The 12,745-nt window shown below is 50.7% G+C and overlaps 1 protein-coding gene across 3 annotated transcripts in view; it reads left to right on the top strand.

Annotated features, from left to right (window-relative positions):
• The window catches only part of MTARC1 (mitochondrial amidoxime reducing component 1), a 40,502-nt gene that overhangs the window by 16,687 nt on the left and 11,070 nt on the right, over nt 1–12,745 (top strand). The window contains exon 7 of one of the 3 annotated variants that reach the window (XM_027075005.2): nt 5,977–12,585. The exons of the other annotated variants lie outside the window; for them this stretch is intronic. Coding sequence (XP_026930806.1) covers nt 5,977–6,103 — 127 coding nt within the window. The 3' untranslated portion in view covers nt 6,104–12,585. Of the gene's footprint in view, nt 1–5,976; nt 12,586–12,745 lie in introns of those variants that run through there. 3 annotated transcript variants of the gene reach the window in all.

The following is a 12,745-nucleotide window of genomic DNA, read 5'->3' as shown; positions in this document are numbered from 1 at the left end:
ACACACAGAGCGGGGGGAGGGGCAGAGAGAGGGGAACAGAAGATTTGAAGCAGGCTCTGGGCTGACAGCAGTGAGCATGATGTGGGGCTCGAACTCACGAACCGTGAGATCATGACCAGAGCCAAAGTCAGACGCTCAACCAACTGAGCCACCCAGGTGCCCCATCAGCATTTCTACTTTTATGTTAACTTTAAAGTATTCATAATAAAACATTTTAAGTGAAAGATACAGTTACAGAGATAAGTTTAAATGGCATCGAAAGATAGTTAAAATAACACTGAGTTTTAAAAGCTGATAACAAAATAGCACGTATTTTTCTTTTTGGAAGGTTTTGTTTTGTTTTTTGTTTCCTTTAGAGAGACAGAGAGTGAATGGGGGAGAGGGGCAGAGGGAGGGAGAGAGAGAGAGAGAGAGAGAGAGAGAGAATTCCAAGCAGGCTCCATGCTTAACCTGGAGCCTGACATGGGGCTTAATCCCATGACCCTGGGATCATGACCTGAGTTGACATTGAGAGTTGGACACTCAACCAAGCGAGCTACCCAGGCGCCCCCGGGACTAGAAATTTATGAACAAAAACATGAATGGAGGTGCTCTTGTGGTAATGGAATTATGAGAAAAAAAATATTTTTATATGCAGTCTTTAAAATTCTTTTAAAATGTTTATTTTTGAGGGAGAGGGACACAGAGTGTGAGTGGGGGAAGGGCAGACAGAGAGGGAGACACAGAGTCTGAAGCAGGCTCCAGGCTCTGAGCTGTCAGCACAGTGCCCGACGCGGGGCTTGAACTCACGAACCACGACATGACCTGAGCCGAAGTCGGATGCTTCGGCTGAGCCACCCAGGCGCCCCGGGAGAGGTATTCTTGAAGTGAATAGCAAATGGCTGCTTTTCACCTGGGTTCCCACTGCTGGGTGTAGAGTTGCAGGAACATTCCAAGAGAGGTACAGACAGCCCAAGGCAGCTCTCATCATTTTGAGGGGCACTGTGGATTCCTCAATGCTCAAAACAACATTAATTAACTTTCTCACTTTAACTTAATATTTATTACCTAATATTAAGAACTTAATGTGATAGAGGCATCTGAGTGGCTCAGTTGGTTAAGCATCCAGCTCTTGATTTTGGCTCAGGTAATGGTCTCAGGGTTCGTGAGATCAAGCCCCGTGGGGGGTTCTGGACTGTGAGCACGGAGTCTGCTTGGGATTCTCTCTCTCTGCCCCTCTCCCACTTGTGCGCTGTCTCTCTCTCTCTCAAAAATAAAATGAACTTTAAAGAAGAACGTCATATCATAGCATACTTGAGAGTTGTATATTTCACTGCATGTACATTTCCCCCCCACCCCAGAAAAAGTAACGAAAATTTCAACTCTAGGACATGATATGCCAGCTGAGCTGTGTAGAGGTGAAGTCCACTGATGTCCGCGAATTATTTGCAAATGCAAAAATGTACATATAATGAATTGAGGGATGGATAAAATGTGATGAAGGAAATACAGTAAAGTGTTACATGTAGTGTCCAGGTGATGAGTAAGTGGGTATTCGCTATAAAACTCTTTTAACTTGTGTGCATGTTTGGGAGCTGTAATAATAAATACTATGTGTGTTGGAATATTAGTAAGGGGGGTGGGGTTTTGAGAAGCAGCAACGACAGACCAGCTATGCCTCCAAACGCACTCACTCATTCAGCGGCAGAACAAAGCAGAACTTGGTCTTCCTACTTCCTGTGGCCGTAAAGAAGCTGCGGGAGAGGGGCAGGTGGCCGGGGAAAGAGCCCTGTCCCAGGAGCCCGGAACCCTGGCTCTGCGGCCAGCTGTCCCGAGCGTCGGCCGGTCCCCCTCTCGTGCAGGCCATGGGTGTTCTTCCCTCTGCAACAAGCCGGGTAGGACAGATCTGGATGATTCTGTGTGCAGACCAGCTGAGCGTTTGTACGAATTGACCCTCACCCTTTTTCTGTGCGTCCTGTTCTCATTCTCTCTCCCTCTCTCTCTCTCTCTCTCTCTCTCCCCCCCCCCGTCACGTGACTTGGTGTCTGTCACCCCCTCCCTCTGGATTTAGAAAGTGTCTCTGTTGGTGGGAACAGCCTCCTGCGTCGGGAATCTGTGTTTAGAGAAGGAGGATAATTGACCCCCACACGGAGTGAGGACAAGCAGGCGGGGGTCGCGGGAACCAGCACAGCTCTCCCAATGGTCTGCAGGCTTTCTGCAGCCCAGCACCGCCCCCCCCATGGCTCCTAATCCCCCCCGGAGAGGGAGCAGCCCACCTAGGTGTCTTTCCGTGTCTCTGACGGGGATTGGAGCTGCCATAGAGGTAGTAATTTATGCTCTCCCCAGGACAGGTGGCCATAAATCTGGAAGAGAGAGGCCCGGCCTCGGGACGTAAATCACGGGAAGCGAAGCAAAGCAAACAGTAGCGTCCAGAACACCTTCCCCGCTCTCGGGCAGGTCGCTCCGACGCCAGACTGCTTTGCGTTTTGCCGTGGCTTCAGGTGCCCCGGGGTGCGGTGCCTGCTGGTCCCCAGCGGGGAGACCTGTCTGCCAGCCTCACCCGCGGAGGCCTGGCGCCCACTGGCAGAATGCAGGTGGCAGAGCAACGAGAGAAGACATAGGTCAGGCGCTGCGGACCATCCGTGGGCCAAACCCAAGGGAGCCTTCGCCTGAGAAAAGTTCAGAGCGGGAGGCACAGAGGAGGAGGGGAGGTGGGAAAATATGGAGATGGAACTATTCTTAAAAAAAAAAAAGGGGGTTTCTTTAAACATTTATTTATATTTTGAGAGAGAGAGAGAGAGCGTGAGTCGGGGAGGGACAGAGAGAGAGAGGGAGGCACAGAATCCGAAGCAGGCTCCAGGCTCCGAGCTGTCCACACCAGAGCTCGATGAGGGGCTCGAACTCACGAACCGTCAGATCATGACCTGAGCTGAAGTCGTGGAGACTTGACCGACCGAGCCCCCCAGGTGCCCCCCAGTGCTGTTTAATTCTTACCCTGGCCATTGAGGTAGTGGATTGTGAGGTCTCAGAAGTGGCCTGTGCCCCAAGGTGGGGACCCAGAGGTGACCATAGACCATACTTGTAGCCACGGCCTGGGCATTGACCAGTAAACGAGCAGACCCGGCAGAGTGATAATGGGCAGCAGCCGGCACCGGTGCACGTACTTTACAGGTGGCAGCGTTTCCAGTCACACTTAGCAGTTTGGAGACCTCTGTTGAAGTTAAACACGGGGGCTTGGACTTCCTGCTCATTAGAGAAGTTGTAGGTTCCCTACTCATTAAAAAAGGAAAATGCATTAAGAAAGGAACCTTTAAATGCGTTTGTAATTTATTAATCCCCACCAAAAAGTACATATTCGGGGAAGAAAAATCGTAGGCGATCCCCACAAGATACAGCACTCTGCCGTCTGTTGAACAAAGCTCGGTGTGCACATGAATTTGCAGACCGCTTGCAGTACCCACTCATGCCCACAAGGGGTCGCCGATAAACTCGTTTATGGGGTCTTCCCGCGTCCCTGCGGGGAGGGAGGGGGGGGGACCGTGTTAAAGGGACCGGAAGGTGGGACAAGAGTGGGGGAGGGTTGTAGGGGAGCCCTGGAGGGCTCGACCCGCTGCCACAGCGCTTCCTGTTTCGATTCCGAGGCCCCGAAGTGGACTGCCGCCTGCGAACCAGGTGACCAAACCTGCGCTTGTACAAACCAACCTTCTTGCCCCGTTTTGCGCTGTTTGAGGGGCCGGGCTGCAAGGGGCCTTGCACTCTAAGTTACCTGGTGGGGGGAGTGAGTGTATATGTGAGTGGTTGATGGGAGAAGGCAGGTGAAACCCATGAATGGCCAAACCTTTGTATAGAAGACTTAATAGCAACCCACTCAGTTTTTCCAGGCCTGTGTCCACACTCGCAAGGAATATAGATGACCAAGGATCAGTCGCATCTTGGGTAGGAAGCCTAGTGACTGTGGGTGGAGGGGCCAGACCTCGGTTCTCAGGCGCCCTTGGCAGTGAGCCGGTCAGGCAAGGTGCCTGCAACCTGGTGAGGGGCCTCTGGATTTGATCCTCTCCAGTGGCTCATCTGCCGCCTTTGATCCGATGAACGAAATTAGGACCGGGTTGCCACAAACGTTTTTTTTTTTTTTCTTTTTAAAGTACTTTAGAAGAAAATCAATGTTTTCTATCAAAATGTTTTGGAGCACCTGGGTGGCTCAGTCGATTGTTGAGCACCCAACTCTCGATTTCGGCTCAGGTCATGATCCCGGGGTCGTGGGATCGAGCCCCACATCGGGCTCTGCACTGAGTGGGGAGTCTGCTTGAGATTCTCTCTCTCTCCCTCTGCCCCTCTCCCCTGCTCCCATCCTTCTTCCCTCTCTCCCTCTCTCTAAAAAAATGTTTTAAATAAAAAGGTGATGTAAAATTGGAGTTAGCTTAAGTGCGAAACTGGAGGAAAACTTTCTCCCGGTTCAAGGGGGGTAAGAGGAGAATCTGGCCATGTTATTCCCACACATCTGCCCCTGTGCCCTCCTGTGCTGCTCGTGTTTTCGGCCTGACGAAGATGTTCATACTGATTCGACTAGAGGGTTTTGCTCACCAACAAATTCATCCATCCATTCATCCATTCAACAAATGATTGTGGGTCACTGGTGACCTGTGAGCAGTACAAGGGAGTTCGCCACAGTCCCTGCTCTCCGGGGACTCCCCCCCCCGCCCCCCACCAATCTTGCAGACAGATAGACGTGTGCCCTGACTATAGGACAAGGCATGTGAATGTTCCAGGAGCCGGCAGGGAAAATCAAGGGTGGGAAAGGTACTCCCGGCTGGGGGATCCTGGGCTTCCTTCTTAGGAGATGTGGCATTTGAGTTAGGCCTTGAGGAAAAGGTAGAATTATAACGCACGGGGAGGTGGATGAGGGGTGGTGTCCCACAGGAGTCTCTGAGCCAGTAAAATGCAAAGCAAGATGAAAAGACATGGAGAAAGGACACCTGAGTGGCTCAGTCAGTTAAGCCTCCGACTCTTGATTTCGGCTCAGGTCATGATCCCAGGGCCGTGGATCATGCCCCGCCGCCCGAGTCAGGCTCTGTGCTGAGCATGGGCCCTGCTTAAGAGTCTCTCTCTCCCTCTGTCTCTCTGCCCCTCCCCCTATTAAAAAAAAAAAAAGACATTTAGTAATCCATTGGAGAACTACACAGGTTCATGTAAGGGGCAGAGGGGTGACAGGCTTGGAGAAGCTGCTGGGGCCAGGTAGAGAGCCTTGCATGCCCCGCTGAAGAGTTGGAATGCTATCTTTAGGCACCGGGGAGCCATTGACAGTTTCTGGGCCTGGGAACGACAAGACCAGAGCAAAAGGAAGGAAGTGGCATAGCTTCGTCCCAACCATGAATTGGAAGCCCGGGCGGGGGGGGGGGGGGGGCGGGGGGGCGGTCGGAGAACGAGGAAAAGACATGGGTTGGGAAGTTGTCACAATGGTCTGAGCCTGCCGAGGGCAGGCCGGAGAAGCAGTGAGCCAAGGCGAGGCCGTGGCGCAGGAAGAAGCTCAGGACTTGGCAGCTAGGGACAAGCGGCGGAAGGTGAGGGGCAAGGTGGACTAGATGAGCCCGGCTGGTAAGACTGGCGGTTCTAATGACAGACGTGGGGGAGCCGGGAGGAGAGCTGCCTGGGGCAAAGGAAGCTGGTAAAGGGTGTCTGAACGTCCCGAGTGCCTCATCTCGTAAGGCCGTCAGAGGGAACATTCCATGGAGAAAAGATGTGGGGGGCTGGGTGCCTTTCAGAGGTTGTGCTCCTGGTGGGCTGCTCCCCGCACGACTCCAGGAGGCGCCGTCCTGTCAGACTTTGATGGGGTTGGGACTGTCTGGAGCTGGGCCCCCGGTGGCTGTGGGTTGGGGACGGGGCGGGGGGGGGGTGGGGGGGCGGGGAGTGGGCATTGACTTCAGCTGAGAAGAACCAAGAGGCCATTTGAGCTCTTGCTTCGTTCGACCAAGACTCATCATGCTCTTTCTCCCATTGCAGTTATCGCCTGTGTGACCCTTCTGAGCAAAAGCTATACGGAAAATCGCCTCTCTTTGGGCAGTATTTTGTTCTGGAAAACCCAGGGACAGTCAGAGTGGGAGATCCTGTGTACCTGCTGGGCCAGTGACAGGAATCCTGTCCTGGAATATCAGATACCTTGAAAAAAGATATCGTCAGAGACGCTGGGAAGCACGCCTGTGGAACCGAAGCCTCAGCATTTTCTTTGGGTCTGTGACTTCCGGTTTTTTTTTTTTTTTTTTCCTTTTAGACTTCTTTGTGCCTCAGTCCCTCCCAGGGTCCCAGTGCACAAGGCAAAGAAATAAGTCCTTGGGAACTTAGTAAGACATCTGCAAGGCACTTAAATGACAAGGCAGAACACCGAAAATCCCTTGTTTAACTGTGATTGTGGAATCTGTTCCCCTTTTCCATTCACCTATCCAGAGGGCTAACCTCCATCGTCTCATTACCACTCCGGAGGAAAGAGAAGAGAAAGAGGAAGAGTGGGGAAGTGTGAAGAATGTTCTGGAAGAATGCAATGGAAATGACATAGCTCCCCAGATAAGGCTGGAGTGTCACATCCCTTTTCTCCCCAAGCCCTGGACTACGTTTTGAGGAGGCATAAAGACCCCGATCTACAGGAAACACTTAAGATGTCAACCTCTTATAGATCATCATGGAACTGGCACTTCTTCTCAGACAACGTCCACAGGATTGGATGGATCCTTCAATAGCACGCAGTGCCTCTGGGCTGTAGAACAGCAGAAATGTCATGGTGCAAAGTCAACCATTGAGAACAGCCATTGCTGGCAGACGCCCACAGGCAACACGTGGAAAGCAAGACAGACACAGACTTCCTTGTCTTGAGACAAATGTCAAGTACATCTCATTAGTGATCCAAACGTTTTTCCCAACATAGGAGAGTGGGCGGTAGCCCCAGAGAGGGGAAGACCGCCGGTTTGCTGTTGTCTGAGACGCTGTTAAATGTTGCCCAGTGAAATAGTGGCGCCCCTCTTGGCAGATGAGCAAAAAGAAGCAGAAAGATGTCGCCCCCTGGTGGTGGCGAATGATAGCTTAGCCCATGCTGTGGAAAAGATTGGGAAAAAAAAATACCTGTGATTGGGTTTTGATTTTCTATCCCTGATTTTTTTTTTTTAAGGAAGTGGGGACACCCTCCAGGTACTCTCTGCTTCTCAGCTGTAAGTATTTGATTTCCTAAAAGCTCTCAGGAGGGTGGCTCTGTTGTCACAAAGCCCCCTGGGATCCTTGCTGGTCTCATCAACTCATGGCTGGGTCCTCCTCCTCAAATTCAGGGTGAGAAAGTTCTGGAGTCCGTGGATGAGAAGAAGCGTGATTTTGTGATTTGGAATGGGCCGCTGAAAACCTTTCGAAGGAGAAGAGGAAATCATGTCAGTTCATTAAAAACCGCTATCTAATCTTTCTACTTTCTAATGATTTAGCTCTAAGAGCTGAGGAACCATATCCTTCACTGCTGTTTTGTCCTTAGGAAGCTGACTAAATCGTGAAAAAATGTTCCCAAACTGTAAATAAACGGAAGCTACTCTAACTCGCTTCAGGTCTTACTAACTTCTTGGCACAAAAATCGGACTTTGAAGCCTGACTGATGTGAATGGGCGAAGCTGGTAATTGTTTCGCCCAACCAGAGCTGGGTCTCTTACAGATGGAGCTGCTCACACACAGCTTCCCCAGGCGAACACCCATCTCTGATGGGCTGGCAAGCAAACGTGCTTTTCACCAAAAGCTGTGCGTTCTCCACGTTGGTTTTATAAAAGAGGTTAGTAATCACTGGAATCTAGCCCAGCTCCGAGGTAACCTTGGAAGTCAACAGGTGCATCTATGTGTGTTTTCTGGTTGGTGATTCGCTGCAATTTGTTTTCTGCACCCTTGGCACGGAGCAGAGAGCGAAAGCGATCGGTCAGGTCACCTGGCCCGTCACCTTCCCCTTATAAATCCACTTTGTGCTGAAACTACAGGTAGACTGAGGCAAAAATAAGAGTTCGGCAAGTAACGTTACGAATGGGACCTTGGGAATGCGTGGCGCAATGCAGCCGGGAGTTAAGAAACCATGTGAAGATTGACTCTGAGAACAGCCAATAGTTACGCACCAGTGACAAACTCAAGGTTGGTTCGGTAGCTGTTCCTAGGGATTTGTGATCGGTGGCAAGCTGAATGCCTTCGCCTGAATTTCTAGCCCTTTGTAAATAGTAACATCCACTTCCCCAGCGACCCATTCTGTGTCAAAAGCCACACTTCCTGCAGACCCTGTCGTTGTCTGTGGTGCAGAGCAGCCCTCGAATGGAGGGGGCGTGCGGACACCGTTTGTCGGGGGTCCCCTTCTGCCCCTCAGGGTGGGAGGAAGATTCCTGTCTGGAGAGAGAAGTTCCAATGACCCCTAGAATCTCAGAGGACCTGCCAAGCTTTGTGTCAGTGAGATTTAAGAGCCATTTACTTGTGTTGATTTTATATTTAATGAGTTGGTTCATGCCCAAGGCTGGGCTGATGCCTCGTTTGTGTTGGATACCGACCATTTGCACACAATTCCACTTGAAATATAGGATGAGGATTAGAGACATCACAGACCCTCAGAACCGTCTTACCGCTGTGGGCGATGGACATTCGAGGTCAGGCCAGAATGTCCACTCCTGCTGGGTGTTGTGTTTCATTCTAGGTGGCAATTTATGCTGTCATCGCAGCAGAGAATTAGCAGACAAGAGCTGGAGATGCTGAGAAGGAGAGTTTGAGAGAGGCCCCGGGCAGGCTGCTCAAAGGCTCACGTTCATGGTTGTTCCACAGAAAAAGTGGGAGCTGCACGCCCAGGAGACAGAAGCAGCGACGTGTACACGCAAGGGCGGACAGAAATCAGGCTAGGCACGCTGGAAATCGGGCAGTTGTCCGGCACCGAGAGATCCCCTCCTCCTCTCTTTCTGCCCTTAAGGATGCAGGGGCTGGGTGAGGAGGTGCGCTCGGGGATCTCGGCCAGTTCGGTGACACCGTGCGGAGGCCGGGCCAGCTTGTGACTTTGGGAAGCCATCTGTGAGGCTGTGACCCACAGTAATGGCAGGCTGGAGCACCAGGCACGCGACCCCAGGACTCTGATAGGGTGACAAGTTGGAGCGGCCCATGACGGCGGAGAGTCCCTCAGATGTGCCGGAGAGTCTCTCACACCAGGCCGAGACTGTAGGTCTAGCCAGGGCACTGGTGCCACCCCCAAACACGACGCTGCCCTAGGTCTTGTTGGTCCGTGAAACCCTGAAAGTTTGCCTGCAGGGACGCTCCTGAAAAGGCATTTCTTGGACCGGTGACTCTGGGAAGTCCCACATACCTCCCTTCGGGCTTTCTTCACAGGCCCAGCAGCTCATGGGACGTGCGGGACCTAAAATGAAGGATTCTGCTCGACACTGCCCTCCCCTACACTCTATACCTGACCCCCTCTCAAGAAATCTACTCTGACCTCTAGATCTCTAGAGACAGCACCAGCCAGGGGCAAGGAATCATGATTAGCAGGAATGGTGCCCTCCCGAGAAGGCCCAGCCACATGGAGGAGGCTTCTCTTGGGATGCTTCCTCTTGTCTTTTCTCTCATCCCTCTGACTGGGGCTGAAGGGTGGGACTGAGGCTTAAAGGTGAAAGGAGGTGTGGAGAGAGCGTCTTAGGCCAGCTTCGCTATTGTGGCGGACCTTGGGGAGAAGCCTTCCTTCCCTCTGGACTCATTTTCCAAACCTGCATTCATGGATGGATGGCGGGGATCAGGGTTGGCGGGGCGGGCGCAGACTCTAGTCCTGGCCTTACGACACCACACAAGTGCTCCAGGATGCCCTCCGCACCAGGGAGAGGCACGATCTTTCCATCTGTTAGCTTTACCTTTCCCTGCAACCTCTCAGCTAGAGCTGCCTCCTTCTACTTTATTTGTATTATTATTATTTTTCAAATGTTTATTTATTTTTGACAGAGAGAGGGAGACAGGGCATGAGTGGGGGAGGGGCAGAGAGAGAGGGAAACCCAGAATCGGAAGCAGACTCCAGGCTCCGAGCTGTTGGCACAGAGCCCGACGTGGGGCTCGAACTCACAGACTGTGAGATCCTGACCTGAGCCGAAGTCGGACGCTCAACCGACTGAGCCACCCAGGCGCCCCACCTCCTGCTTTAAGCAGAACTACCCCAGGGTCTTAGTGCTTCTGACCATACACATATACTCCCTTTATACCATGATCTTTAAAAAAAAGTTTTTTTGATGTTTATTGATTTTTGAGAGATAGAGAGACAGAGTATGCGTGACGGAGGGGCAGAGAGAAAGGGAGACACACACTCTGAAGCAGGCTGCGGGCCCCGAGCTGCCAGCACAGAGGCCGATGTGGGGCTCGAACTCGCAGACCGTGAGATCATGACCTGAGCCGAAGTCAGACACTTCACTGACTGAGCCACCCAGGCACCCCCCTTTACACTGTGATCTTATATCAGTAAGAGCACCGTTTGGTTCTACCACTTTCTTAGAAATGGACAAGTGAGTTTTGATAGTGCCTGAATTTGCCCAGTTTCAAGCAAGGGGAAGAATCTGGTTGAAGGATTCAACAAATGCTCTTGGAATTGGGATAATGGAAATGTGCCTGAGGTATCCCTTTGTCTGCTTTGACTGCAGCGTCTTCAGAGGAAGAGGCCCAGGCAACAGCTTTGGCCATGATCCTGGTCTCCCTCAAAACACAGCTGATAGGGGACTGGTGGGGCCATCTGGTCCCATCCTCTTGGGCCGAGCTCAGAAAGAGGAGTTGCCCTAATCACATTATTAGTCTTCCTGGACAGGCTGTAGTAACAAAAGGGGCTGAGAAGTGCCTTCTGATTTAACTTGTTCCAAGGCCAATTTTGATGGGTGGGTCAAGTTCAATCACGTTTGGATATTGACCAACCTAATCTATTCGCCCTTGGTGGTCGTCAGTCGGGCCCCCAGACCTTCACAGGGCATTCTAGACTGCACTTCCTCCCACTTCCCTCATGAAGCCCGCAGACCCTGATTCTTTCCCTTCCTTTCTTTCTCTGTACCTTCTACCAATCCCTGACCTGTATCTTCCGTAGTCCAGACTCCAGTATTGGCGGAGCTCAGTGGGACCTAAGTTAAGGCTAACTTCTAGCTCTGTCTTTGGGATTTGCTGGGAGTAAGGTAAAGAAAGTATTGCCATAATTATTTCTGATTAATATTTTTACACCTAACAAAGTCTCAAAGGGATTGTGGTCTAGGGGAGGGGCACCTTCCAGATGACCTTGCCCAGCAATTAAATCGGCTTGTTAGTTGGAGGCCCAGGATGGCCGAGGACAGCTGGAGAACTCTTCTTTGCAAGCAGCTCTGGTTAACATCAACCGGGAAAGCTCTCTGTAAACACATGAATAATTGATCGTCCAGCGCTCACATAGCTACTGAGGATCTGAGCCTGTATGACTCATTTGCAAGCCATTCCTGTCGTCTGGATGCCATAACATTGGAGGAATGATGATCGTTTCTTGGAGATTCTTCTGTGGCCAGAGTTGCCAAGACCAAGGCTGTAATGGTTTGTTATGATGACCTTTGTTATTCCATTAGGCTCAATTGCTTTAAAAAATGATGTGTGCATACTTTAGGAACGTTTTTACCCTTTACGTTGACCTGACATCATAGTTTATATTACAAAATGTATTAATGACAGAGGAGTGTTTTCATGTCCCAAGGACAAATTTTAACAACCATAATCTGCCCTTAGTCACCATAAATATAAATGTATTGGTCAAACAGATCTCGTTAATGTGGCCAAGATAAATGCAAGTCTATATTTTAAGGCAGTTGAAGTTCTAGAGAATATTTGGAGCTTTTTGTGGGGCTAAGAGATCTTGTGTATGTGCTATCAAAAGGCTGAGAAAATTAACGTGTTCCCCCCTCTGGTTTTCTCTTTGGACCGATATAACGTCTTGGGATGTCAAGTAAGATTGTTCACATAGTTTCTGGACTCCATTAATGCCTGATGGGGTGAAGCTTAGTTCTTAAAGCTGTATTCTTTTCATTGTGCTCACAGTGCTTTTGAAAAGAAACAACGTATTTCAAGTCTTTAAAAAAATTTTTTTTTTCTAAATGTTTATTTATTTTTGAGAGAGAGACAGAGGGTGAGCAGGGGAGGGGCAGAGGGAGAGGGAGACACAGAATCTGTGGTAGGCTCCAGGCTCTGAGCTGTCAGCACAGAGCCCGACGTGGGGCTCGAACTTACAGACCGTGAGGATCATGACCTGAGCTGAAGCCAGACGCTTAACCGACTGAGCCCCCCAGGTACCCCTAAAGATTTCAAGTCTTAGCGATGTGTTGCTCAACGACATTTTCCTGTATTACACTGTGCCTTCAAGTTTTAATTATATTAGTGCCCCCTGCTCCACCATCTTGCTTCCTGTAGGAGGAGCCCCTTTTCAACAGATGTGAGGCTGACATTTTGCATCATTTTAGTTGACAACGTCTATACACTGGCAGACGACCTTCTGGGCGCGGGCTGTAGGACTGGTCGAACGCTTCGTCTCCCTCTCTGTGACGCCACACTCAGAAGTGTTGGCCTTTGCTGGTGGTGTCCACATTTTAAGCTTCTCAGGCAGAAAACAAACCCTTGTTTAGAATCCTTTTTAATCGCGTTCTTATTTTGGACCATGAAAACGTGTTTAATACAGTAATGTCTCAAATGCTACTCTCTGAGAGAGCACACTGTTTACAGGGCTGAGTTCATCTCCCCTGGATATGGTAAACACGGAGCC

This window comes from Acinonyx jubatus, chromosome E4, assembly GCF_027475565.1.
Source record: "Acinonyx jubatus isolate Ajub_Pintada_27869175 chromosome E4, VMU_Ajub_asm_v1.0, whole genome shotgun sequence".
NCBI classification, from domain to species: domain Eukaryota; kingdom Metazoa; phylum Chordata; class Mammalia; order Carnivora; family Felidae; genus Acinonyx; species Acinonyx jubatus.
Note: the sequence above shows the minus strand (reverse complement) of the source record. Positions and strands in the feature narration are given on the sequence as shown.